The sequence below is a fragment of the Berghia stephanieae genome, chromosome 2 (genome assembly GCF_034508935.2).
Source record: "Berghia stephanieae isolate SIO BIC M18660-M18661 chromosome 2, UCSD_Bste_1.3, whole genome shotgun sequence".
In the NCBI taxonomy this organism is placed as follows: domain Eukaryota; kingdom Metazoa; phylum Mollusca; class Gastropoda; order Nudibranchia; family Aeolidiidae; genus Berghia; species Berghia stephanieae.
The window spans coordinates 66,505,116-66,532,211 of record NC_088361.1 but is presented as its reverse complement, the minus strand read 5'-3'; the positions used below and the strand labels follow the sequence as shown (position 1 = coordinate 66,532,211).

At 34.8% G+C, this 27,096-nt stretch overlaps 1 protein-coding gene across 2 annotated transcripts in view; it reads right to left on the bottom strand.

The window, feature by feature from the left end:
* LOC144965374 (uncharacterized) overlaps positions 1-27,096 on the bottom strand; it is a 63,755-nt gene that overhangs the window by 9,248 nt on the left and 27,411 nt on the right. The window contains exons 4-5 of one of the 2 annotated variants that reach the window (XM_078900639.1): positions 8,469-8,560; positions 5,132-5,351 (exon numbers count right to left, since the gene is read on the bottom strand). In XM_078900639.1, coding sequence (XP_078756765.1) covers positions 5,132-5,351; positions 8,469-8,560 — 312 coding nt within the window. Of the gene's footprint in view, positions 1-5,131; positions 5,352-8,468; positions 8,561-21,027; positions 24,188-24,537; positions 24,667-27,096 lie in introns of those variants that run through there. The other variant, XM_078900640.1, reaches the window with a different exon arrangement.

Sequence of the window (27,096 nt, the reverse complement as noted above, 5' to 3'; positions counted from 1 at the left end):
AAACGAACAATAAAGAAATGTTGAATCTAAAATAAAAGAAGCTGGAACTATGCAATAAATCCCGCAATCTCTATTCATTGGGCAAACATCCAAGACTTTGAAAATAAAATTCCCAAAGACCTAAGAAAAATTCTACGCTGCTTTAAAGTCTTCCATCTCCTCATCTTGGTGGTTATTCTCGCCCAGAGGTGTGATTTGTCCATCCTCCACCAACCTCATTACCTCCTTCCTCACCCTACGTTGATGATGATAGAGGACACTGCCCAGTTTCTGCCACATGGTTTTCCGGAGATTGGTAATCCGTTCTTTTGTCATCTGCTGGACACTCACTGGAAAAATAAAACAAATGACAGACACACGAAAGAAAAAAAAAAGATGAAGAAAGTATTGGACTTGCCCGGCAGGTAAAGTTCCGTACAAAAGAATAAAGTAAACCCATAAACACAAAGACCAGCAGTGTTGCCAACCAAGGTCCATGAAAATGTGTACAATGGAGATCCAAAATTAGTAAAATTTTGAAAAAAATGTGTACAATCCTGCAAAAACGCTAAATTTGATGGTGGGCAATTCGATTATACCAGCAGCACTATTATTATTGATCGTTTAACTCAATGAATAAACATACTATTTATAGACAATATAAATAGTATCCATTTCCAGAATCCACGTATAAATCTGATATGACCCACCACGATAACACTATATTGAACTCCCTATATGAACGTCCAGATCAACAAACAGATTAAACTGTTTAAGTACACTAAAAGAATGCATGATTGTTCAAAATACTTAATAAAATATTAATAATACGTACACTCCTGAGCAAAACGTGTACAATGAGCAAAAATGCTTAAGAATACACATTTTTATGTAGGGTTGGCACCACTGGACCAGAGTAGACCAAGTGTCCTAGTCAATGTGGAACTCTAAAATAAAGATTGTTTTTTGTCCAGGAAAGGAGAAGATTGATCATGATTCTTATATCATATCAACTGTCTGTGAAACATAACATACATTGTGTAAATGACAACACAAAACTTGAAGGTGACACAGGTAGACAAAAAAAGGGAAACAAAATTTTCATTGCCAATGAGAAACACAAAAAGGTGAATATAATCAATTTTTCATGGTGGACAATGAAGGTAACTAAATTTACTTCTTCTATCCCTTGGCTTCCCTAATATTATTTCTTGCTCCTCACCATAAGACATTTTAAAAAAATATTCAAGCAAATACCAATCTATCAAAAATGTACAAACCAGAAAGTAAATTATGAGAAGAACAATATAAATTCACCCTTGGGCCAATTGTACAATCTTCTCTTCATACAAGTACACCTCTATACCATTCCCTGCCATTCCATCAACCTTAATATAGCCTATTTTATGATGCACACTGTCATTGTCAAATTAATGATACAACAATACTGCCAATAATGCCCTCGTGATACAATCGACTTATATCGTACAAATAAAATAGGATACATATAATCTATATTCCCCCCCCCCCCCCCCCCCCCTAAAATAAAGACAGAAATAAAATCAAAAGAAAATAAAGGAAGAAGAAGAAAAACTGCAACAAAGTTGCACAACAATAGACCACCACCACAATCGGGTACAATGTCAAAGTTAATCAAATTTTATAAAATCAGATTTAAATATTAACTGTGAAGTCTTAACTACTCAAATCAAAATATGCTTTTATTGAGAAATAGAGGGAATTTTTTATTTCAACTACCAAAGACTCAAGTTATATAGTTGTATTCATTTTGGATTTAAAATGGCTTTATTAGTACTATTCAAAGTGACAGTAAACAAGATAGAGGCGAGTGTTGACAGATTATTTCTAAGTTCTAAATGCATACAAAACAAACAAGATATAAAAAGTATTTTTTTTGTGACTTGGCTTGAGTCCTTCTTGTATTCTATTTTCCAGGATGAAAAAAAGGGTAACCATTTCTGCTGTATCAAAAACATAGGGCATAATCCCTGTCGTCAAGAAAACCCAAGAGTGATGCATAATTATGCGTGCATGCTCAGTCTGTGTGTGTGTGTGTGTGTGTGTGTGTGTGTGTGTGTGTGTGTGTGTGTGTATTTCTTACTTTAATGGGGTCAAATGTTTGTATCAGTGATTGAAAGAAATGTGACAGTTTAAGAATGAGAAGACTTGTTCACCAATTTTTTTTAAATTGCAAAAGTTACAGGATAGGAATTTTTTTATTCGAACTGATTCAGGTGAATTATTGCATGCAAGGTTTCAATAAATTGTTTCCACCTTTATCTGAAAACTGTCTTTGTTACAGGTAAATATACTATAAAATTACTAATATTATAAATTGAAAATCTATGACAATAATATGAAGTCAACTCACAAAAATAGGTGCTCCAAGATATGTCATAAATTTTCAATTGTATAAAGTTATCGAGGTTTCTTTATTTGAGCTATATTTGCTCCTATCTTTTCATTCCTCTGATAATGAAGTATAAATATTTGAATTACATGTTGTACTAATTGTCTTGTTAAGTGTATTCAGACTGTAGGATTTCCCAAAAATCACCGTCAAAAGCATGATTTAGAAATGAAAAAACGACTTATTAAAAAAGGAATAAAAAAATTAATAACACTTTTGCAAATAGACTTTTTAAAATAAAAAAGCAATCATCAATTAAAACACCAGGTCATCACACACACACACGCAATCAAATCAAATGCTTTTATATGTGGATATGAATATGCCAGCAGAAATAAAACTAAAAAGTCATTTGGTGGGGATACAAATAAAAGCATGAAGCAGAAATTAAACGGAAGGAAAAGCAACTGCTGGATAATTAAATGGGATAAGTCTTAAAAACCTTAATGGTTTTCAAAATGAATATGCTAACAAAGAATGATTGCATTTAGGGTGGAACATTTTAAAAAATTAAAATATGTCATTCCTTCTTATGGCGTCTCAAATCTTGTCTTGATGATGGATAATATTCAAATCATACTTGGAGCTAAAATTGGTATAACCTCCCATACATGGTATCAGCTCAATGCAAAGCGGATATAATTATGGCAAAGTGATGAATTTTAACAAGATCAACATTAAGTCAAGTGTGCAGGAAAATATGAAGATTGCAGTGTTGTGTGAAAATCAAAATTGTAAGTTGTAAAAATTGATTTCTATTTCTTTTGGATGAAGTGTTAATTTTAAAACCTCCGACTAAGGCAGATAATGAATTCGCCAAGCAGAAAACTGTTGACATGGTGCTTATTATTAGAGAAACTAAAATTTAAAAAAACAAAAAAACAACATGACTGTAGATCTTATATTCTAATATATGATAATTGTTAACGCCAAAACAGAAACATTTTATACAACAATATATGTAGATGAATGATTTATAAGGTGAATTTATAATTTTATTTTTCTATCTGATTAATTCTGGTTATTAGAAGAGAAAAAAAGGGGGGTGAACTTAATACTTCTACCTCAAGTAATATTCTATTATAGTCCTGATGGATACATTTCTCAAAAACCTCAAAAGAAAGTGTATTAAGGTTTCTCCCTTAATATAACTGGATAATCAAATCTTCCTCTTTATTTTGTTTTCATATGGTGGAAGTAAAGGTATGGAAAAGTTCCTCTTAATTGATGGAAAGAAAAAAAGTTCATGTCATGTGTAATATATATATATATATATATATATATATATATATATATATATATATATATATATATATATATATATATATATATATATACATGTATATCGGATGGCTCAGAACAATTGTCCCCTGTTTAGAGGTCCCCCACATCATTAGTGTATTACCTAAAATGTAGAAATTCTCATGGCTTGAAAATCAAATATTTAAAATTATGTTTTCAATATTTCATTTATTTAAATTGAGTAACTTTGAATTACTTTACACAACAATCAAAAACATGATGCCAAATTGAGTGATTTTAAAAGTGTGTGATTTCTTACGTAATTGATTTCATGGTTTGGTTGATTACAATCGCTTGAAAGGAACATTCCTCTGGATAGGCTGTGTCACACAAGCAGTGCATACTCACAGAAACTCATGGCATCATGTTTTGTCTCCAAAAGGATTCACAAAGACCTTTTTCGTCTATCCCAACCAAACGAAAGTGACTGCTTCGTTATGCAGAGCATTTACAGAAAGACATGTTGCCTGATTGCAAAAAGCTTATCTTTATCCTGAAAATGATTTCACTTTTTTTATCAATACCGACCTCTAGGATTTACCACAAGTTTCAGCATCACCGATTACAAGAAGGTTCATTGACAAAGAAAGTTAGCCATCAAATTCTCCAATACACTGGATTATCACTTCTGGAATGCCCTATCGAAAAAAGTTTATGAAAACCCGAGACAACCATTTCAAATTTTGACAGAATTTCGGAAGAAAATAAAATCCTTTTGAACAAAGGTCATTAGTTTGCAATAAAGAGTGGTTCTTCACCTATGAATCAAGTTGTTAAAGACCAAGGTAGTGCCAGATATGCAACTTGAAAATATAGAAATTCATAGTTTCTAGGTGGAAAAAATTTGTAGTCACAATAGTTAACTTTATAGGTCAACATGTTACCCTCATAAGGATTAAATAACACTCCAAAATCCTTAAAATTATGTAGTGCTGGCATTAACTTTCATTTTCAATAAGTTTTAATGACATAGAGATGCTCATGAAGTTATTGAATCGGAGCCAAAATTTCGTAAATCAGTGCATTTTAGATGAATACATTACATTTCACAAAATACCTCTTGGTAAAAGTGATAATAATTGTTGTTTTTTTAATTCAATACTCAGTTAATTTGATTTTCTAATCAGTGAGAATTTCCTGTTTAACTCCCACCATAATCAATTGAAACAAACAAAAAAAGATGCACATTTATTAAAACAACTATTTGTCTATTCTGCCTTGGCCATTTCAACAACACTTAAAATTGTTGAAATTACTTGAAATTTAGCATAATGAAAAATCATATTTGTAGCGTACTTATTTATAAAAATTTCAGCAATGTGACTTAAATAGAATAGACACACTTGACTGCTAAACAGGGGACAATTATTCTGAGCAACCTGGTATATGTGTGTAAATTTATATTTTATAAAGACCTACCTAGTATAGCATGAATGATCCCACGATCCAAAGACTTCTGGTGAGGTTTAGGAGGTTCAGCTATACTTGCTCCCACAAGCTCATTCTGGCGCCAAAAACAAGACATTAGATAGCGTGCCATTGCCTTTCCATCTGGTCGATCCTGTCTGGTCTTGGACAGCACTACATCATAGTTCTCTTGATGTATGAAAACACCAGAACCAGGAATCAATTCAAACATCTGAAATACAGAATGAAATAGAGAAAAAAATTACAATTGAAAGGCAGGCAAGACACATCATTTCTTATGTTAAAACATGTTATAACTGATGAAAAAGCATTTCAGAACTTCTTTTTGGAGAATCTATGTTAAAAGCTTTGAAAAGTATTTGCAAAACCAAATCAGTATAAATAATGAAAAAGAATATGAAGTGAAAGTGAAGAAATAACAGATATGCATAAAAATCAGTATTTTAAAAAAAAACAACACAAAAAAAAAAAAAAAACTAAAACTAAAACAAAGGAGGTATCTTCAAATAGAGAACAGAAGTGATTCAATGAGTAATTTATTTTTGTGGGAGACCACCTAATAGTCCCATCCAGATAAGGGAAAATGATCTTTTCTAAAGAGAACCCCCAATGGTAACCATTTGTGTATAAATGTTAACACTAAAATCCTGAAACCAATTGGTAATGAGGAAAAAAAAATTATCATTATCCACAAAAAAAAAATTTTTATATTGAAAATTACATTGAAAAAAAACCCCAAAAAAACAATTCTGTCTTCGTCTTCCTAAAATTTCCCTGAGTAGAGCATAAGCAAACCATTATTATAATATATAGACTTACTCCAGTGCTGGAACACAAAGTCATACGGAAATGAAAAGGAGATGGAAAAAGCAACAAAGGTTGAACATCGTAGTAGTAGCAGCGTATGGCTACACCTCCAAATACATTTCGTCAACCCAGCTTCGAAAGTCTTCCTCCGCCCTAAGGACGGTTTCATAGCCACCTTCAAGTTTAGTTACTGGACAGTGGAGGACGATGTGATCGCTGGTCTCTGGGGCTGCCTGACATCTCTGGCAGGTATCAATGTTCCCAAGTTTCCATCTGTACATATTTGATGCAGTTCTGCCATGTCCAGTTAAGAGGCGATTTGAGGAAACCCAGTGTTTCCTGGCATTGTGGAATGCAGGCACTTTTTTAGTGGGATCTTTTATGATGTTTCCTCCTCTTGGTGTTTCCCTGTTCCACATTTCTCTCCAGTTTTCCTCCACACTGAAGTCTGCAATTTTTGTTAGGTGGAAAGGTCTTCTCGATTTGAGTCTTGTTGTTGAAGGTGCCCCCTTTGTGATTATTTTTATGGGAGTGTTATCTGTGGCTTCGTCAATTCTTGCATGCATCCTTTGATTAGCATCTTGTCGTCTTAAACTTGGTGGTGCAATGCCGCTCAGTGTTGGGAGCCACTGAGTTGGAGTTGACTTGAGACATCGTGTTATAATTCTCATTGATTCTCTTAATCGGATGTCAATGTGGTTTACATGTTGGCTCCTCATCCAAACAGAGGCACAGTATTCTCCCACGCTATAGCACAGTGCCAAAGCAGACGTTCCCAGTACCTGTGGTGAGGCTCCCCAGGTGGTGCTTGGGAGTTTTCTCATCAGGCTGCTTCTTTTTCCAATTTTATTTGCAGTTCCCTCAATGTGTTTGCAATAATTTAGTTGTCTGTCCAATGTAATGCAAGGTATTTAGGATTGGGGTCTGGGAGTAGTATTGAGTTACCGGCTGTGATTTTCAGTTCTTTTGTTGCCTCTCATTTTATCAAGTGGAAGTTTGTGGATACTGATTTGGTGGTATTCATTTTTAGGTACCACTGACCACCTATCAAAGTATTGTTTCAGGTGGGTGGTGTCTCTCCTTAGAACTTCTTCAATCTTTTTCCAGTTTTTCGATTGATAGGCTAAGGCTTGTAACCAAGTTTGAGTGCTTCGCATCGTGAAAAGTGATCAATGAATTGCCTTTTCCCTTGTGTGATATAATTCACTTTAAAATTATTATTTTTTTAATTATTTTTTTTAAAACGCTCTGACACGTTTAGTCATTTCAGGGTCATTAAGAATGAAAAACAATAGTTGTTATAAGATTTAGATTAAGTTTATGAGCAACTAAAAGAAAAAAAAAAAATAAGGGGATGAGATCAAAAGCAAACAGAAGTGGGTCCAAGAGCTTTAGCTAGTCCAAAACCATCTAAAAGCTCCACATTGACACTGCCATAGCATCCCCACCAAAAAGGAAAATCTAAAATGATTGCATAAGAAACATGACAAAGAGATAAAGATATGATTTATGAGGAAGAAAAATATAATCTCTCACAAAATAAGAAGTCCATGAAGATTTTTTTTTGTTTCTGTTTTTATTTTTATTTTTTTAAAGGGTTTTATAGCGCTTGCAACACATTTAGGTCATATCAGCGCCAGTAAAAAGGAAGAAAATGGGATAGTAAAAAGTTCCAGAATTACAATTAAAGCACCCAAGAATAAGCAAGACAAAGGGGAATTGGTACAAATAGAGAACAGATGTCGATTCGAAGAGCACACTATCAGTGTACTTAGTTTGAGATCACTAAATATCTCGTCCAGACACAAGCACAAGTCCCTGCCAAGAGGAACACACTCAATTTTTTTACAAATCATACATATGTAAAAGGAAACATAATATAGTGCATAACAGAGAGATGAGCTACAAGGAAAAAAATATCATCTCCCAAAACTCTAACTATACATTTGACTGTTTCCCTCCCAGCTAAGGTATCAGGCTGGGGCCAGGACAAAACCAAGTAAGTTCCTTCCAAGACAAAGACAGAAAGCAATTTGAAAACAGATACATGGGGAGAGAAGACAGAACAAGTACCTCCCTGCCCACTATGGGAGGTCGGGAACCCCACCCAGTTTCTGTTTCTCTTTCAGCAAAAGACAGGAGACAGACAGGACCCAGGTGAAGTCAAACTGGCTCTATCCAGATGAAGAACAGAGAGCCACATGGAAAGGGGAAATGGTAAATGAGGATAGGAGAGACAGCGAGGATATGGACCAGTGAAGAATCCATCAGTATCTGGTCCACAGAGCGCCAACATTCCCCCACCCACAACATAGTGAGACGTAAGTATTATGGGAATAAGTTAATACCCATTGGGCTATATTTCAGCATCAGTTAAAAGTGACATATTTTAGAAAATTCAATCAACATAAGTCACTTCACTGAGCCTTTTGAAAAAAATAGATACCGTAAATAGACAACTTCCTTCTATTCGACTCATAAAGTTCATAAATCAACTTAGAAAAAGATTTAAAATACTAACCATCCACTTCTTGGCATCATCTGGGTGTACATAGCCACATAGAGGTTTGATCCCATCAGGCATTCGAGGAGGAGGGCCTGCTGTTGCATCATCTGAAACAATTTATATTTTTACCATATTAAAAAAGTTGCACTATATAGTCATCCAATAAAATACTATTTCTTTCATTAATACTCTTTTATTGAAGTTCATCCCGCCCAGGAGAGGTGGTGGGGGGAAGGACAGTATTTGTTTTTAAAGAAATCAACAAAATGTCGAGTAGAGATCAAATGACTGATAGAACAATGGTGACTGGAATTAGAAGGGATAGATAGAGGGATAGACAGAGGAACACATAGAGAGAGAGAGAGAGAGAGAGAGAGAGAGAGAGAGAGAGAGAGAGAGAGAGAGAGAGAGAGAGAGAGAGAGAGAGAGAGAGAGAGAGATTATTATTATTATTATCATTCCTCTACTTCTTCGTATTATTATTATTGTTATTATCATTATTATTATTTTATTATTATTATCATCATTACTATCAGTATTATTATCATCGTTATTACTACTATTTTAATTACTTTTTTCCCCTATTACAAGAGCTGTAACCTAACAATAATTGCCTATTTGGACAATAAAGATTATTATTATTATTATTATTATTATTATTATTATTATTATTATTATTATTATTATTATTATTATTATTATTATTATTTAAGCGGTTTATGGTGCTTGCAACACATCTAGGATTTCAGCGTCATAAAAAGGAAGAAAACGAGATCCCTCTTCCCAAAAGATGACGTCATCATACAAAAGAAAGAAAGAGTAATTTTTTAAAACACTCTCTTATACATTTTATAGAATATTATGTCACATTATATTCATGCAATTAAATCACAATATTATTATACAAACGAATCAACTTAAGGGGCAGTTTTTATTAGGAAAATCCTTCAAATAATTGATTTTGAGATTTTGGTGGAAAACGATATTTTATTATCTTAGAAATAATATTATTATTGAAGTCCAACTTCTCAAAATATGGCATTAAAAAACAAAACACGGTCGAAAAGGTTATAGATAGTACGAAAAGAGTAGAAAACAGAAAGTTATTTTGATATTTTTTCAATATGTCATTTTTCAAATATTTCTCAGAATCTATTCCATGAAATTGAAAATTTCCAGTTACCACAGAGATAATATATTATGGTGACACAAACTGCTACAATGGTTGATAAGAGGGAAGAATATGGAGGTTATTCCTTCATTAGTTTTGGGTGAAAATTTGCCACAAGATCGTTATATTTTTTTACGCCAGACCCCCAAATCAGGATGCAAAACGGATATCAACACAGATTTTTTTCACCTATAATGATGATATAGTATGATTAAAATCGCCCAATATAGGTAATTACCATCCTTATCTCCTCGAGATCAACAACGTCAATTCCTCCGTGAAGACCACTCACCATGGAAGGCAACTTCGCTTCCAATAGGCGACAATTCCATCGTGACTGGACAAACTTTGAAATTGCTAATGGTTTAAAAAAGGGAATAACAATACGATCTGCTACACTCCTATCTTGCATCGGACGAGCAGCTATGAATATTTATGATGGCTTCAATTCCAAAGGAAACCAAGAAACATTTGAAGATATAACTGAAAAATTTAAGCTCTTCTGTGTATGGAAAACAAATGGAAGTTACGAGAGATATAATTTCATCACCTGACAACAAGGACATGAAGAATCTTTTGAAGTTTACCTCTCAGAGCTGAGAAAGTTGAGAAAGTCTCTTAACTATGGCAACATTGAAGATAGCCTTCTCCATGATAAAATAGTCATCGGAATAAAATGGAAGGAAACAAGAAAACATGTTTGTTTGTTTTTGTTTGTTTTTAAGGGTTTTACAGCGCTTGCAACACATTGTTTGTTTGTTTTGTTTTTAAGAGTTTTACGGCGCTTACAACACATTTAGGTTATATCAGCGCCAGTAAAAAAGAAGAAAATGGGATCGTAAAAAGTTCTAGAAATACAATTAAAGATCCCTAGAGAAAGTAAGACAAAGGGGAACTGGGAACAAATTGGGATCAGATGTAGATTCCGAGAGCATACCACCAATGTACTTAGCTTGAGATCACCTATAAGTCTCATCAGGACACAAGCACAAAATCCAACAAAGAGGAATACACTTAAATGCTTACATTATACATTAAAAATAAATATAATAATATATAACAGAGAGATGATTTACAAGGAAAAAAATATCATCTCTCAAAACAATAACTATGCATTTGACTGTTTCCCTCCCAGCCAGGGCCAGGACAAAACCAAGTAATCTCATTCCAAGACAAAGACAGAAAGCATGTCAGAAAACAGACATAGGGGGATAGAAGACACAGTATGGACCCCCTTGCCCGCTATGGGAGGTCAGGATCCCCACCCAGGTGCAACACATTAAGGTCATATCAGCGCCAGTAAAAAGGAAGAAAATGGGATAGTCGAAAGTTCTAGAATTACAATTAAAGCATCCAAGAGAGAGTAAGACAGAGGGGAATTGGGAACAAATAGGGATCAGATATCACTTATAAGTCTCACCCAGACACAAGCACAAGATCCAACAAAGAGGAATACACTCAAATGCTTACATTTCATTATACATTAAAAATAACAAATATAATAATACATAACAGAGAGATGATTTACAAGGAAAAAAAAATATCATCTCCCAAAACAATAACTACATGTATGCATTTGACTGTTTCCCTCCCAGCCAAGGACTCCAGCCAGGTCTGGGACAAAACCAAGCAATCCCATACCAAGACAAAGACAGAAAGCATGTTGGAAAACAGATATAAGGGGATAGAAGACACGGTAAGTACCTCCCTGCCCACTGTGGAGGTAGGGAACCCCACCCAGAAGAAAACCTGTTACAAAATCTTATACTACAAAATGCAATCAACACATGTACGCATGAAACAGCCAAAACACAATTACAGAGCATGATACTAAGAGATCACCATATACAGAAGGTGCATCATCATGCATCCTCTCGATATACTCATACTAATCAAAAGCCTCAATATTCACCTATAAAACCTCAATTTTCTCAACAAAGGATCACTTTTCTCACTCTCACCAAAGACACCAATCCTCTAAACAATTGAAACACTGCTGTAAATTCTGTGGCAAATATCATAAACCCATTATAGAAAATGGTCCATCGTGGTATATAACATGCAAGAACTGCAACACTAAATCAAATTGCATCTACATGGCCCTCATTTTGTATGTGATTCCATGATACGATGGGCAAGATCAACCGCCTATTGGCCCAATATCAATGCAGATATGAAACGACTCGTTAACTCTTGAGATGCCTGTCAGAATCTGAGTTTTTTGCACCAAAAAAATCCCAAATTTTGCAAGCTAAAAACAGCAAAATTTGTAAAAGATTTGCTAAAATTCGCGGTTAATTTTCCTAAAAACCCATACTTATTTCATGAAAGGGAAAGGTATTTATTTGTTTTTAAGGGTTGCATGGCGCTTGCAACAAATGTAAGGTCATATCAGCGCCAGTAAAAAAAAAGAAGAAAATGGGATAGTAAAAAAGAAACTCTTGATTAATTATCTTTCATGTTCTTTTGTTCTACACGAGCTATCAATTTTTTTTTTAAATTTTAATTCGTCTGGGTTTTTTTTTTGTTTTGCCTTTTTAAAAAAAATTATTATTGGTTTGTTTCTTTTTTTTTTTTTGGGAGGGGATGGGTGTATTTTTCTTTGCAAAATCTAGAAAATTTTCAGATTTTGCAAAATATTTCATCGCAGCCGCAAGCGATGCAAAAAACTGCCATGCCAGAGAAATACAAATTCATATAGGGACCAGAAATAGATGCCAAGAGCAAACTATCAATGTGTTTAGTTTGAGAAACCCATCGAGACAAAAACAAAGAATCCCATCACAAAACGTTACCTTTAAAAAAAAAAAAGTACATAACAGAGAGATGATTTACAAGGAAAGAATATAATCTCTTATCATTTGAGCAGCACTCGCTCTATACAATGTAGTGACAGGTTTGAACTTGAGATAAAGGAAGATCTTGAGACTATACGGCATACATGAGTGTTAAGAAACGCCTCTGGCACTCTTGCTCAAGAAAATATGAAAATACAGAGGGAGGTGCAAAAAAAGAACATGGCAGAGAATACTGGCACCCATCCAATCATACCGACTGACATCATTTGTTTTTGTTTTTTTGTTTTTAAGGGTTTTACGGCGCTTGCAACACATTTAGGTTATATCAGCGCCAGTAAAAAGGAAGAAAATGGGATAGTAAAAAGTTCTAGAATTACAATTAAAGCACCCAAGAGAAAGGAAGACAAAGGGGAACTGGGAACAAATAGGGATCAGATGCAGATTCCAAGAGCAAACCATCAATGTACTTAGTTTGAGATCACCTATAAGTCTCATCCGGACACAAGCACAAAATCCAACAAAGAGGAATACACTCAAATGCTTACATTATACATTAAAAATAACAAACATAATACATAACAGAGAGATGATTTACAAGGAAAAAAATATCATCTCCCAAAACAATAACTATGCATTTGACTGTTTCCCTCTCAGCTAGGACTCAGGCCAGGGCCAGGACAAAACCAAGTAATCTCATTCCAAGACAAAGACAGAAAGCAAATTGGAAAACAGACATAGGGGTATAGAAGACACAGTATGTACCTCCCTGCCCACTATGGAGGTAGGGAACGACTGACCTCATTCAACCTACGACTATATATGCAGGGACCATCCCAAATTTCTCACAGAATATTAATTTCAAACATGCATAGAAATAGGAAGTGACCTGGAAAAATAGAAGGCACTAGAAGAAACAGCAAAGAAGGAACCATACATTTGGCTGCTTCCCTCAAGCCCAGAATCCTTGTCAGGACCAGAAAAAAAAACCCAAACCCCAAGCAGTATCAAACCAGAATGGAGACAGTGAGTAGTATGGAAAGGGAAAATAAATATAGTGGGATGGAGGACAAAGCAAAAGTGACCACCCTGAGGTCAAATCATGACCCATCCTGAGTAACAATAGCCAAAGAAAAGTAAATAATGGCAGTTTATACTATACGGCATACATGACAGATTTAGTGTTAAGAAACGCCTCTGGCACTCTTGCTCAAGAAAATATGAAAATACAGAGGGAGGTGCAAAAAAAGAACATGGCAGAGAATACTGGCACCCATCCAATCATACCGACTGACATCATTCAACCTACGACTATATATGCAGGGACCATCCCAAATTTCTCACAGAATATTAATTTCAAACATGCATAGAAATAGGAAGTGACCTGGAAAAATAGAAGGCACTAGAAGAAACAGCAAAGAAGGAACCATACATTTGGCTGCTTCCCTCAATCCCAGAATCCTTGTCAGGACCAGTAAAATAAACCAAATCCCAAACCAGAATGGAGAAAGTGAGTAGTATGGAAAGGGAAAATAGATATAGTGGGATGGAGGACAAAGCAAAAGTGACCACCCTGAAGTCGAATCATGACCCATCCTGAGTAACAATAGCCAAAGAAAGTAAATAATGGCAGTTTTTTATTTCCTCTGAAAAAGAATAATAAGATAACCCCCCCCCCCCCCCCCCTCCCCTTCTATCTGGTGTCAGATCTCCGTAGACATTGACATCCATATGTGACCCAGCGCCTCAAATTGCTATTACGTCAGGGTGAGTTAGATTCTGATAATATTAAAATTGGGTTCCGTTTCTTAGTTTTATCGACAATTAACATAACTTCGGAAAATACACTTCTATTTCTTTTAACTCAAAATTCATTTCCACACCTGACATCCCCCCCCCCCCCCCCCCCCCAAATCCCTTCCCCGTTATAATACGGTTTGAGGCAGTGGTGCACAAATTTGTATGTTTAGGGGGGTTTTTTTTAATGTTTAGAATTTTTAATCAGTCCAGTATGGTTTTATCTAATTATTTTCTTCTATTTCCTTAATTCTTGGATAAAAGATAAAACAATCTGGCATATCTGTATTAAACTTTTTTATTTCTTTTACATTGACATGACAAGAAATATGAGGTCAAAGCCACACTATATGGGCAGGAACTAAGAGCTATGAAATAATTTCATATGTACAAAATCAAATCATTGATCATGACATTACAAAGACATTATAAAACCCAATGTTACATTTTACATTATCAGTCATTAAAAGTTCAACAAGCTATTATTAATATTTCCAGCAACAAAACCAAAGCAATTCTCTTTAAGGCCAAAATAGGAAAAAAAGATTGCAGTTGAAGATATAGTGATAGAGAAATTCGAAGGCGGTACATGCAAAACACAGGACAGTGAGATAGATTTGGATTACAGTAACAATTTTGGATCACAGATACCTTAAATAGTAGACATTGGACACATTTTTAAGTAGATCCCAGCTGAAATCTACCTGTTTTGTTTTGGGGTTTTTTGTTGTTTTTGTTGGGGTTTTTTGAGGGACTTTACGACGCTTCTGACAATAGGTCATTTCAGCACCAGTAAAAGTGAAGGAGTAGAGGAAAAGAATATCTGAAGTTAAAAGCACTGAAGAAAAAGCAAGACAAAGGGGACTTGTTCAAATATGGAACCAAAGATTCCAGGAGCAATCTACCTAAGTGTTATCCATGCACAAGCAAAGGATACTGCTGACGGATTCTACAGAACATAATGAAATAGCAAAAAAATATTTAAATTATTATTTCTCATGTCACATCTATTCTACATGATACTTTTTTTCTTGTTTGTATTCTTACAAGGAATCTATATTAACAAGAAAAATGTCTTGTTATGTTTTTTGTACTTGCACAGACAATTTATGTTGGTTCAAAATATACACTCAAAAGTATTCAAAATAATAATAATTAGAACATATACCAGAGGGATAGTTAACAAGGGGGGAAAAATGTCATCTCTCAAAAAAGGTACTATTTATTGGACCGTCTCCCTTCCAGCTAAGGACCCCACCAGGAGGAAAGACCCCACCCAGAATGGAAAAGTTACAGGCACATAAGATAAGTTAAACAATGGGACTAGTTCAAACAGAGAACAAATAGACTGCATAATTAATTAACCCCCTAGTCTAATTTGAGACCTACAGCACAAGAATATGACAATGGGGCATTCTCAAAGTCGTAAAAAAGACATTTATTAATAAATAATGATAAAAGTATAGAGATTCACAAGAAAAAACAATAGCTATCTCTTGGCATTTAAAAACACACAAAAATATAAAAATAAACCCAAGGCATAAAAAGTTTTCATAAAAGTATTAGGACGCCATTTATACCACATTCAACCTCATTTATTTAAAGTTCATTCATTTTTAAAATTTAAAAGGGTTAACATGAAATGCTTACATTGTCTGCTGGCCGAGACTTGGCTTGGACATTTTTGGAAAAATTATGGGGTATGTTTTGTTGTTTGTTTTTAATGGAACAGTTAAAATTTCTAGAATTACAATTAAAGCACCTAAGACAAAGTAAGGGGAATTGGTTGGTTGTTTTTAAGGGTTTTACGGCACTTACAACACATTTAGGTCATATCAGCGCCAGTAAAAAGGGAGAATATGGGATAGTAAAAATTTCTAGAATTACAATTAAAGCACCAAGAAAAAGTACACCAAAGGGGAATGGTACAAATAAGGAATTGGTGTGGATTCCAAGAGCATACCATCAATGTACTTAGTTTGAGATCACCTAAAAGTCTCATCCAGATGCGAGCACAGGTCCCCATTACGAGGAACACACTCAAATGCTTACATTATAAATTCAAAACAACAAATAAAATAATATTAATACATAACAGAGAGATGATTTACAAGGAAAAAAATATCATCTCCCAAAACAATAACTATGCATTTGACTGTTTCCCTCTCAGTTAGGGTATCCGGCCAGGGCCAAAACAAAACCAAGTACTCTCATTGCAAGACAAAGATAGAAACATGTTGGAAAACAGATATAGTGGGATAGAAGACACAATAAGTGCCTCCCTGCCCACTATGGGAGGCCAGAAATCCTTTCAATTGTTTTCTTTCAAAAGTGACATTAAAGTCTTTAGTGAGGAAATGTTACAAAAACGATCTTTTGTCACTTAGAGTACTAGAGGCGATGCTGCATAAACAAATCATTTGTTTTGTTTTTGTTTGTTTTTCATATTTTTGGTGCTTACAACACATTTAGGTCATATCATTACCAGCAAAAAGGGAAGAAAATCGGATTGTAAAAACATTCTAGATGTACAATTAAAAGGAAAAAAGTAAGACTTAGTTTGATTGTTTTGTATTTTGTTTTTAAGGGTTTTACGGCACTTAACACATAAGGTCATATCAGCGCCAGTTAAAAGGAAGAAAATGGGATAGTAAAAAGTTCTAGAATTACAATTAAAGCATCCAAGAAAAGGTAAGACAAAGGGGGATTGGTTCAAATAAGAAACAGGTGTAGATTCCAAGAGCACACTATCAAAGTGCTTAGTTTGAGATCACCTAAAAGTCTCACCCAGGCACCAGCACAAGATCCCACTAATAGAGATACACTCAAATGTTTAAAAATCATGTTAAAATTTAAAAAACAAAAACAAAAAAACAAACAATAAATAATAAAAGAGAGATGATTTACTATGAAAAAATATCCATCCCTCAAAATTTCAACTATACATTAGACTGTTTCCCTCCCAGCCTAGGCACACCTAGGTTCAGGACAAAACTAATATGTAATCTCATTCCAAGTCAAAGACAGAAAGCTATTAGAAAACAGATACACGGGGACAGAAGACAAGTACCTCCCGGCTCACCATGAAAGGTCGAGAACCCCACCCAGAAACAAATCACTTAAATCCAGAACAAGAAGTGAACCATCGATAATTTACATAAACTTATGGGCATGGAAGAGACAGCAAGACTCTAATGTTCACCTACATTCACAAAATCAATATTTTAAAATGTTTCAAAACCAAATGGAACATGAAACTTCAGTTGTTTGATTCTTTTTTAAGGAATGCTTAACAACACTTATAGGTCATTTCAACAACAGGAAGATGATATACTTGATATACAGCCAAAAAACAGAGGGAGACAAGTTTAACCGAGATCAGAAATAGATCCAAAAGCAATCTATCCTTCAGCTTGTCTGAAATTACCTGAAGGTTTTTTGTTTTTTTTATTTTTAAAGGGTTTTACGGCGCTTGCAACACATTAAGGTCATATCAGCGCCAGTAAAAAGGAAGAAAATGGGATAGTAAAAAGTTCTAGAATTACAATAAAGCATCCAAGAAAAGGGAAGACAAAGGGGAATTGGTTCAAATAAGAAAAGGGTGTAGATTCCAAAAGCACTCTATCAAAGTACTTAGTTTGAGATCACTAAAAGTCTCATCCAGACACAAGCACAGGTCCCCGCTAAGAGGAACACACTCAAATGTTTTACAAATCATATATAATATAAAGAAAGCATAATACAGTGCATAACAGAGAGATGATTTACAATTTAAAAAATATCATCTCCCAAAACTAACTATACATTCGACTGTTTCCTCTCAGCCAGGGCATCTGGCCAGGACCAGGACAAAACCAAGTAATCTCATTCCAAGACAAAGACAGAAAGCATGTTGGAAAACAGATATAAGGGGATAGAAGACAGTATGTACCCCCCTGCCCACTATGGGACACCTGAAGGTTCCTCAATGACATCACTAAAGATTACTCAAAAAGAATACGCTCAATAATAGTTACAAAATAAGCATTTTAGTAAAATCTCAATGATGACACAATGGAGAGCTGATTTACAAAGGGGGAAAAACAAAAATAAATTCAACCGGTTTCCATCTTAGCAAAAGACACTATGCAAGGCTGAGACCAAAGCAAATGATCACATTCAAAAACAAATACCACGGAAAGGACAAATGATTTGTGGGGTTAGAAGACATGGCAAAATTGTTGTGGACTGAAAAACCAACTGGCCCGGAGGTGGCCAGCATTCCCTTCACCCTGAGGGAATTCCACCCATCATGCATTTAAGATTGTGACAGATCAAACGGAGTAAAGTTGACACAAACATGCATAATGCGTTTCACTTTCACCCATGGACATGCTGTACAACATACAAACACACAAACTATTCAAGCAATGACAAAACTACGAGCTGCATTTATTTAACTTTCGGGAACAGAAATTTTGAACCAATAAAAAGCAATAATCACAATAAAGCAAACAAGTCTTATATACAGGATAATTTTATTGACAAGATAAGATCATAAATCATAGATTCAATGCAACAACACCTCAAAAATAGATTTCATATATAAATATATATATATATATATATATATATATATATATATATATATATATATATATATATATATATATATATATATATATATATATATATATATAAAGAAAACAAGACAATCCTTTTTTCTTACTAAACAATTGAAAATTCATAGGCAATATGTTATCATATGCAAACATAAAACCACAAGAAAAATTATGATAGCAATTTTAAGTACATATATTTCCATACTTCAATGAGATAAATTTTACCATTTAAAGTTAAAATAATTCAAGTGATCTAATTTCTCTTAAAATAACAACTGGCATCTAATAATTGAGTTCAACTACTTGTGATTTAAAACGCTTGCGACAAATTAGGCCATTTCAGTGCCAGTAAAAGGGAAACAATGGGATTGTGAAAATTTTTTTAGAATTACAAGTAAAGGTAGCCAAGAAAAAGTAAGACAAAGAAGACTGGTTCGTTTGTTTTTTGTTTTTAAGGGTTTTACGGCGCTTGCAACACATTTAGGTAATATCAGCGCCAGTAAAAAGCAAGAAAATAGTATAGTAAAAAGTTCTAGAATTACAATTAAAGCACCCAAGAGAAAGTAAGACAAAGGGGAACTGGGAACAAATAGGGATCAGATGTAGATTCCAAGAGCATACCACCAATGTACTTAGTTTACAGATCACATATAAGTCTCATCAGGACACAAGCACAAAATCCAACAAAGAGGAATACACTCAGATGCTTACATTATACATTAAAAATAAATATAATAATACATAACAGAGAGATGATTTACAAGGAAAAAAATATCATCTCTCAAAACAATAACTATGCATTTGACTGTTTCCCTCCCAGCCAGGACTCCTGCCAGGGCCAGGACAAAACCAAGTAATCTATCTCATTCCAAGACAAAGACAGAAAGCATGTCGGAAAACAGACATAAGGGGATAGAAGACATAGTATGGACTGGTTCAAAAGGAGACCAGTTTAAGATTCAAAGAGCACACCATCAGTTTAAATGATTCGATTGATTTTAAGGGTTTTACTGCGCTTGCAACACATTTAGGTCATATCAGCGCCAGTAAAAAGGAAGAAAAATGGATAGTAATTGAGGAAAAAGTAAGACATAGGGGAAATGGTTCAAATAGGGAACCGATGTAGATTCCAAGAGCACAATATCAGTGTACTTAATTTGAGATCACCTAAAATTCTCACCAAGACACCAGCATAAGATCCCACTAAAAGGAATACACTTAAATGTTTACAGAATACATAACTAACAATACATAACAGAGAGCCGATTTACAATGAAAAAAATATCATCTCCAATAACTATAACTATACATTCGACTGTTTCCCTCCCAGCCAAGGATTCTGGCCAGGGTCAGGACATTCCAAGACCAAAGACAGAAAGCAATTGGAAAACAGATACAGGGAGGATAGAATACAGAACAAGTACCTCCCTTTCCACTATGGGAGATCGGGAACCCCACCCAGACTATCAGTTACTTCATTTGAGACCACCTATAAATCTCATCCAGACACTAGCACAGGATCTCGCTGAGAGGAACACTCGAATGCTTACAGAATATACCCAAAACAGAAAACCTAACAACACATAACAGAGAGATAATTTACACGATACAAATATATGACTTGACTTGACTCCAATATTGCCGGTCCTCTGCTAGGGTTCTCAGATTTTCAAGGTCCCCTGCCGTTATGAGACTAATGCTTTGTCCAAGTGTTGTGAGGTTTTTGTTTAGGATCACAGGGAGTGTTGTGATCGGTCTTCCTCTGAAAAGGTTCCCGTGTTTTTGGAAGTATCCCGACATGGCTTGGTTTGCTGGTATGTTTTTGTCCCTGCGTAGTATGTGACCGAAAAGTTGCCATCGTTGTTGTAAAATGTCAAGGGAGATTGGTCTTTCTTTTGTGATCTTATAGAGTGATTCATTTGAGATCTTTTTGGGGTATTTGATGTCCAGTACCCTTCTTAGCTGTGTGCGATGGAAGGCATCCAGATGTTCTTCTTCGGATTTTGTCAACGCCCAAGTGCCGCAGTTATACAGAAGTACCGGTTTTACAAGAGCATGGTACAGTTTCAGTTTGGTTTTTCTCTTTATTTTGTCACCTCTAATCCATACATTGGTGAGTTTACTGAGTGCGGCGTTTGATAGCTGTTTTCTTCTTTGTACATCCTCGGTGTCTCCAATTAGTGAGCCGACTTTGTTCTTTTCCATTCCTCTTTGTTCCTCGATATTGTTGTAAATTCGGTTTTATTGGCATTGACTTGGAGGTTATATTTCATGAGGGTATTTTGTATGATGTCTATATTTGCTGGTGTTGATCCAATAAAATCGACATCATCTGCATAGGCGATTTCTCTAGGGATTGCATTCTCAATATGAGTCGTTGGTTTTGGAATGACTTTTCGAACTTCTTTCAGAGCGTGTTCTAAGTATATTGTGAACAGAATCAAATATATAGGGGGATAGAAAACACAAGTGACCTCTTGCCAACCATGTAAGGTCAAACAAAAGACCCCACCCAAGGAAAGGTTCTAGATCTGGTTAAAGCACTAAAGACAAAAGGGAATGGTTCAAATAGGGAACAGAACAGAAGATTCAATGAGCAATCTTTCAACGTGCCAATTTTAACATTACCCTCAAGTCCCATCCAGGCACAAAGGACCTCGCAATAAAGGATAGATTAAATTGTTTTCAAAACTAAAAACAAAAATAGTACATATCAGAGCAAAGATGTATAAGGAAAAAGAACTCTCTCAAAAGGAACCATACATTTAACTGCCTCCTCAGCTAAAGATCCTTGCCAGGACCAGGGGGGGAAAGATGAGAGCAATGTGGAAAGGGAAAACAGATAATGAGAGATAGAAGACAATTAAAAGCAAAAGGGAAAGGGTAAGACACGGTGGACTGGTTCCAAAAAAATAGAGAACAGAAGTCTATTCCAAGGGCGAACTATCATTGTGCTTAGGATGAGATCAAAAAGCTCATCCAGACAAAATCACAGGAATCCTCTGAAAGGAATAAACTCAAATGTTTAAAATACATAATTAAAACAAAAATATATGACATAACAGATAAATGATTTACAAGGAAAAAATTATCATCTCCCAAAACTTTTTTTTTAAATGTACATTGACTGTTTTCCTCTCAGTTAAGGACTCCGGCCAAGGCCAGGACAAAAGCTCACTTAGTAACAGGCGAAAGTATGTTGCTATTGGAACCAACAAAAATGTCAGTTTCCAAATGAATGATAACAATAAAATGGAATAGAAGCTTTAATTTAATTTACAAAGATCGTCTTTAGAATCTAGTCCATCCTGTTTTGTTGACGAAGGGGAAACTAAAAACATTCACATCATCTCTCTTTGTTTATTAAATTGAAGCTTCTATTCCGTTTAATTAATGCTATATATTTCTTCAAGCTTCAAGCAGGAGCATTTGCAATTTCCAAATAGCAAAATAGCTAGTGGACAGCACAAAACAAATTAAATGTATTTCTAGTAGTTTTGTTTACATTAATATCGACACACAATTTGTGATACCAGAAGAAAGAAGTTAACTGCTAATATTCTCTTCTTCACCCTGTGCATGGCTTAACTCGCTCATATTTACATTAACGTCCAATCAAAATTGTTTCTTTTTTTTTGTTTCTTTGTTGCTTTAGGTCTCTTCCAACACAATTGAGGTTATATGAGAGACCGCTGAAACAAAAAAACAAACAATCTAACAAAAATAGTACAAATGTCAATCAAAAGCATAACCTAAAGATATCATAAGCTAAATTATAAATAACCAAGAACAAACAGGCAGAGGATTTACAGGAAAAAAAATATCCCCTGTCAAAAATACAATCACAAACCAAAGAAGCAGGATAGGCTAGTAAAGAGAAGAAAAAATGACATCACTATCGGATCGTACACCCATGCGAACATCATAGGTATATGATTCAAGGGTGAGGCTCCCATCCAACCACCCGCCAAAATTGTTTAATTACCATTCAAATTGGATCAGAGTTAAGAAAAGATATTGTGTATATAATAGTTTTCAATTTCTTGCCAACCCTTAATTTTCCAAAAGTGGAATCAGAAAGTCAGAAAATAGAAATTTGAGACAAAAATTAGGAATTCGTTATTTTTCTTACCACGTCACATTTCCCAATGGACAATTCCTTCTCAAAATTACTATCAACTTTGCGACCTAACAATTCTTGGAATTCTTAATCAGATGGCAAAACAATTGCATGTGTTAGGGAATGGAATGGGGATGGGGAAAGGGAGAATAATTCGTTTTCCCTTTTGACATCTATATTTTCCCCACCTCTTTTCTTATTCTCCCCTTCTTATCATTATCAATATTTTTAAAAATCTGTATTTAAGAGACAATGACGGAACGGTGGAAGGAGTGGAAATCGGAATGATTCCGCTAAAAGAGGAAGGGTTGGCTGAATGAAATTCTGGTATGCAAAAAAGCATTAAAGATTTAGCTTGGAAGAAGTAAAACAAATCTGCTTTGGATAGATGGTGAAATGGATTTTTTCTTTTATGAGTTTCAAACCAAAGCATTCTAGATCCTGAATGAGTTAAATCTGGTACAAATCTTATGAGCTTAATGTGGCAAGGCTGTTCATGGCATGAAAGTATTCCTCGTAACTGTTCAGAATGCAAGCATTGGTGTAAGCCCTACTCAGTTTTGCCGTTGTAGATAGTCTTTTCATAAATAATCTTTCCTTTGAATCTCTACACTCTTCCTGAGTGAACCACATTCCCCTCGCTACCTGATCTGGAGAGCCTGGCATCTGAAGAAAACCTGGACAAAGCTGATTGCGCTTCTGAAGATAAATTTTGAGAGATTCCACAGGGCAGTACTTTCCACCAATGGGTAGAATAGTCACTTGATCCACACCCCCAAAACCTGCAGTATTCCAGGTGATGTAGACTTTATTACCACTATCCAATGAGAATTTGAAATGGGTGGGGCTCACCTTGTTCCATGGAACCCTATTTCTAAAATGAACTTGGAGCTCAAACCAGACCTTGTACAAAAGGGACTCAGGATTAGCAGAATTAAGAGCTCCACTGGAATAAAGTAGAATGATGTCAGATGTTGAGATGACCCGATTAACCTTCACACTGCAGCTCATTATCCTTGATAACACAGCATTAGATGGTTTGAAAGCCTGGGAAGTGGCCAAGCTAATGTTACGCCCCTGTTGGTTCATGAAACGTGTTAGAGCAGTCCTGAATGCAAGCAATGCAGTACCAGAAAATGGAGCACCATCCTTCTTCTGAGCAGATGTATAAAAATTTAGCATCATTTCATTAAGCTCACTGTCTGAGAACTGTTCAAAATTCGTAGACATTCCTTGGCTTGACAACCACTCTAAAAAGTCAAAGAGAAAAACAAATAAAAAAAAAATAAAAATAAGCAAAGTAAGAGGAGATAAATGTTTGCTGAGATAAATAACCTTTACTTAAAATTTTTTATAATATTAACTATAAACACATATTTAATTTAAAGGGTATTATAAATGTCCAATTCATAGGGCATCTTTTTCTTTATAAAGGAATTTAGTAAATATCTGTTCCTGAAATACCATTTCGTTTTGCTTATGTGTTTAAAATTTTGAATAACAAGCTATTGTAAATCACATCCTCATAAAGAATAACATTAAAAACTATCTTTTGGAGAAAAGAAGAAAAAAATGCTTCGAAAAGATGAAGAAAATATACCTCTCGCTCTTGCGACTGCCCACTTGTTTTGTCTGATGGTGTGGATAACATTGTGACCCCTGGAACTTGCTTCATCTGTCTTCGGGCTGAATGACTGCCAGTTTCCAAATCCTTGAGGGGCCAGATGGGCTGAAAATGTGCACGACTTATCAGTCAAGTGAAAACGGAGCTTGACTAATTATACAGTGACTCTTGTCAGACAATCTAAAGTCATGTGTTTGATTCAGTGTTTAAAATTGACCTTCTAGAAATAACACCAACACAATATAATGGTGATAATTTTACAGCGTTAAGTAATTGAAGATGATACAGTCTACAACTTTCCACATTTCAACTTATCTGGCAAAAAATTGTGAATAAAAGTGCTATCAGATATACAAGTTTATTATTTCTACAAATGGGTGCCAACTGATGGCAAGTTAAAAAAAACAAAAAACGATGAAAAATAATTCTCTATTTGCTAGTTAATCTAAAGTCTCTTAAACATTTAATAACACAAGACAAAACCTACTGTAAAAAATCTCTTATAACAAATCAATCCTTTTTTCATATATTGAAATACAAATTGAAAAATATGTAATACTAGAATCTATGATGTAAAAAAAAAAAAACAACAAGATTCTAACAATTTTCAGAGGTTGCTTTGAATCAGAGTATGAAAGTAGGCAAATATTAAGAAACATCTTGTCAACATACATTCATGAAAAAAATGAAAATAAGAAAGAAAGAAAAGTTCTTGTTCTTTTTATTTACGAGTCATTGTATACCCTTTTAAAAACAATTCTCTTTAACTTCTTAGGAACCAATTATTCAATTATCACTATAACTGGAATCATGTTCTTTCCACAAATTTTAAATTACCACTCAATATTGTCTCACTTTGTAACTTCATACAATACCCATGTATAACACATTTTAGACATTTACATGAATGGAACACTGACCATACGAATTCAAAACAGAAAATATGATAATATGCAAATTCAAAGTGAAAAATGGGTGGCTATAACAAAATTAAAACCATTTGTCTTTAAGTTTAAGAACTGGAAATTGGAAGATAATACTCGAAAGAGACGGGTCCTCATTTAAAAAATTAGTGGTGTTAAAATGTGACTTGTCGAGGAAAATAATCAGAAAAAAACCTAGGAATACTCCAGAGATGCAGGAATCTGGACATGAATTCAACAAGTATATCAAAGAAGAAAAAATGTAGAACAATGGTAGTATCATTATAATAAATTGGAGGACATTAAAAAAAGCTTAACGTAACAACACAAATTTCAATGGTGAAGAAGCAATGACACCTAGACAACCCACTATATGTGGAGAATGAATGAAATCTTTAAAGAATTTTTTGTGTTTTGTTGTTTGTTGCTTTTAAGGGTTTTACGGCGCTTGCAACACATTTAGGTTATATCAGCGCCAGTAAAAAGGAAGAAAATGGGATAGCAAAAAGTTCTAGAATTACAATTAAAGCACCTAAGAAAAAGTAAGACAAAGGGGAATTGAGAACAAATAGGGATCAGATGTAGATTCCAAGAGCATACCACCAATGTACTTAGTTTGAAATCACCTACAAGTCTCATCCAGACACAAGCACAAAATCCAACAAAGAGGAACACACTCAAATGCTTACATTATACATTCAAAATAAAAATAATACATAACAGAGAGATGATTTACAAGGAAAAAAATATCATCTCCCAAAACAAAAACTATGCATTTGACTGTTTCCCTCCCAGCTAGGATTCCGGCCAGTGCCAGGACAAAACCAAGTAATCTCATTCCGAGACAAAGACAGAAAGCATGTTGGATAACAGATATAAGGGGATAGAAGACACAGTATGTACCTCCCTGCCCGCTATGGGAGGTCAGGATCCCCACCCAGAAAGAATTTTTTCGGCACTTGCAACACATTTAGGTCATATCAGCGCCAGTAAAAAGGAAGAAAATGGAATAGTTCTAGTTCTAGAATTACAATTAAAGTACCCCCAAAAAAAAAAAAAAAGACAAAAGGGGATTGGTTCAAATAGGGATCAGATGTAGAGTCCAAGAGCACACAATCATTGTACTTAGTTTGAATCACCTAAATGTCTCATCCTGACACAAGCACAGGTTCCTGCTAAGAGGAACACACTCAAATGTTTACAAATCATATGTAAAACAAAAATAATACAATGCATAACAGAGGGATGATTTACAAGGGGAAAAAAATATGATCTCCCAAAACCCTAACTATACATTTGACTGTTTTCCTCCCAGCCAGGACCGGGTCAAAACCAAGTAATCTCATCCCAAGAAAAGGACAGAAAGCATGTTGGAAAACAGATATAGTGGATAGAAGATACAGTAAGTACCTCCCTACCCACTATGGGCGGTCAGGAACCCCGCCCCACAGTGTTCCAAAAGCGATCTTTTAGTTCAGCCCGCTTAACCCCTGCTCTCACAATGCATACTGTCACGCTTCACCGATTTCTGCTATTCAGTCAGAGCCTTTTGTGGCTATTGAAATTATCAACCTTTGTTATGGTTTTTAAACCTGTTTTTACAACTATTTTT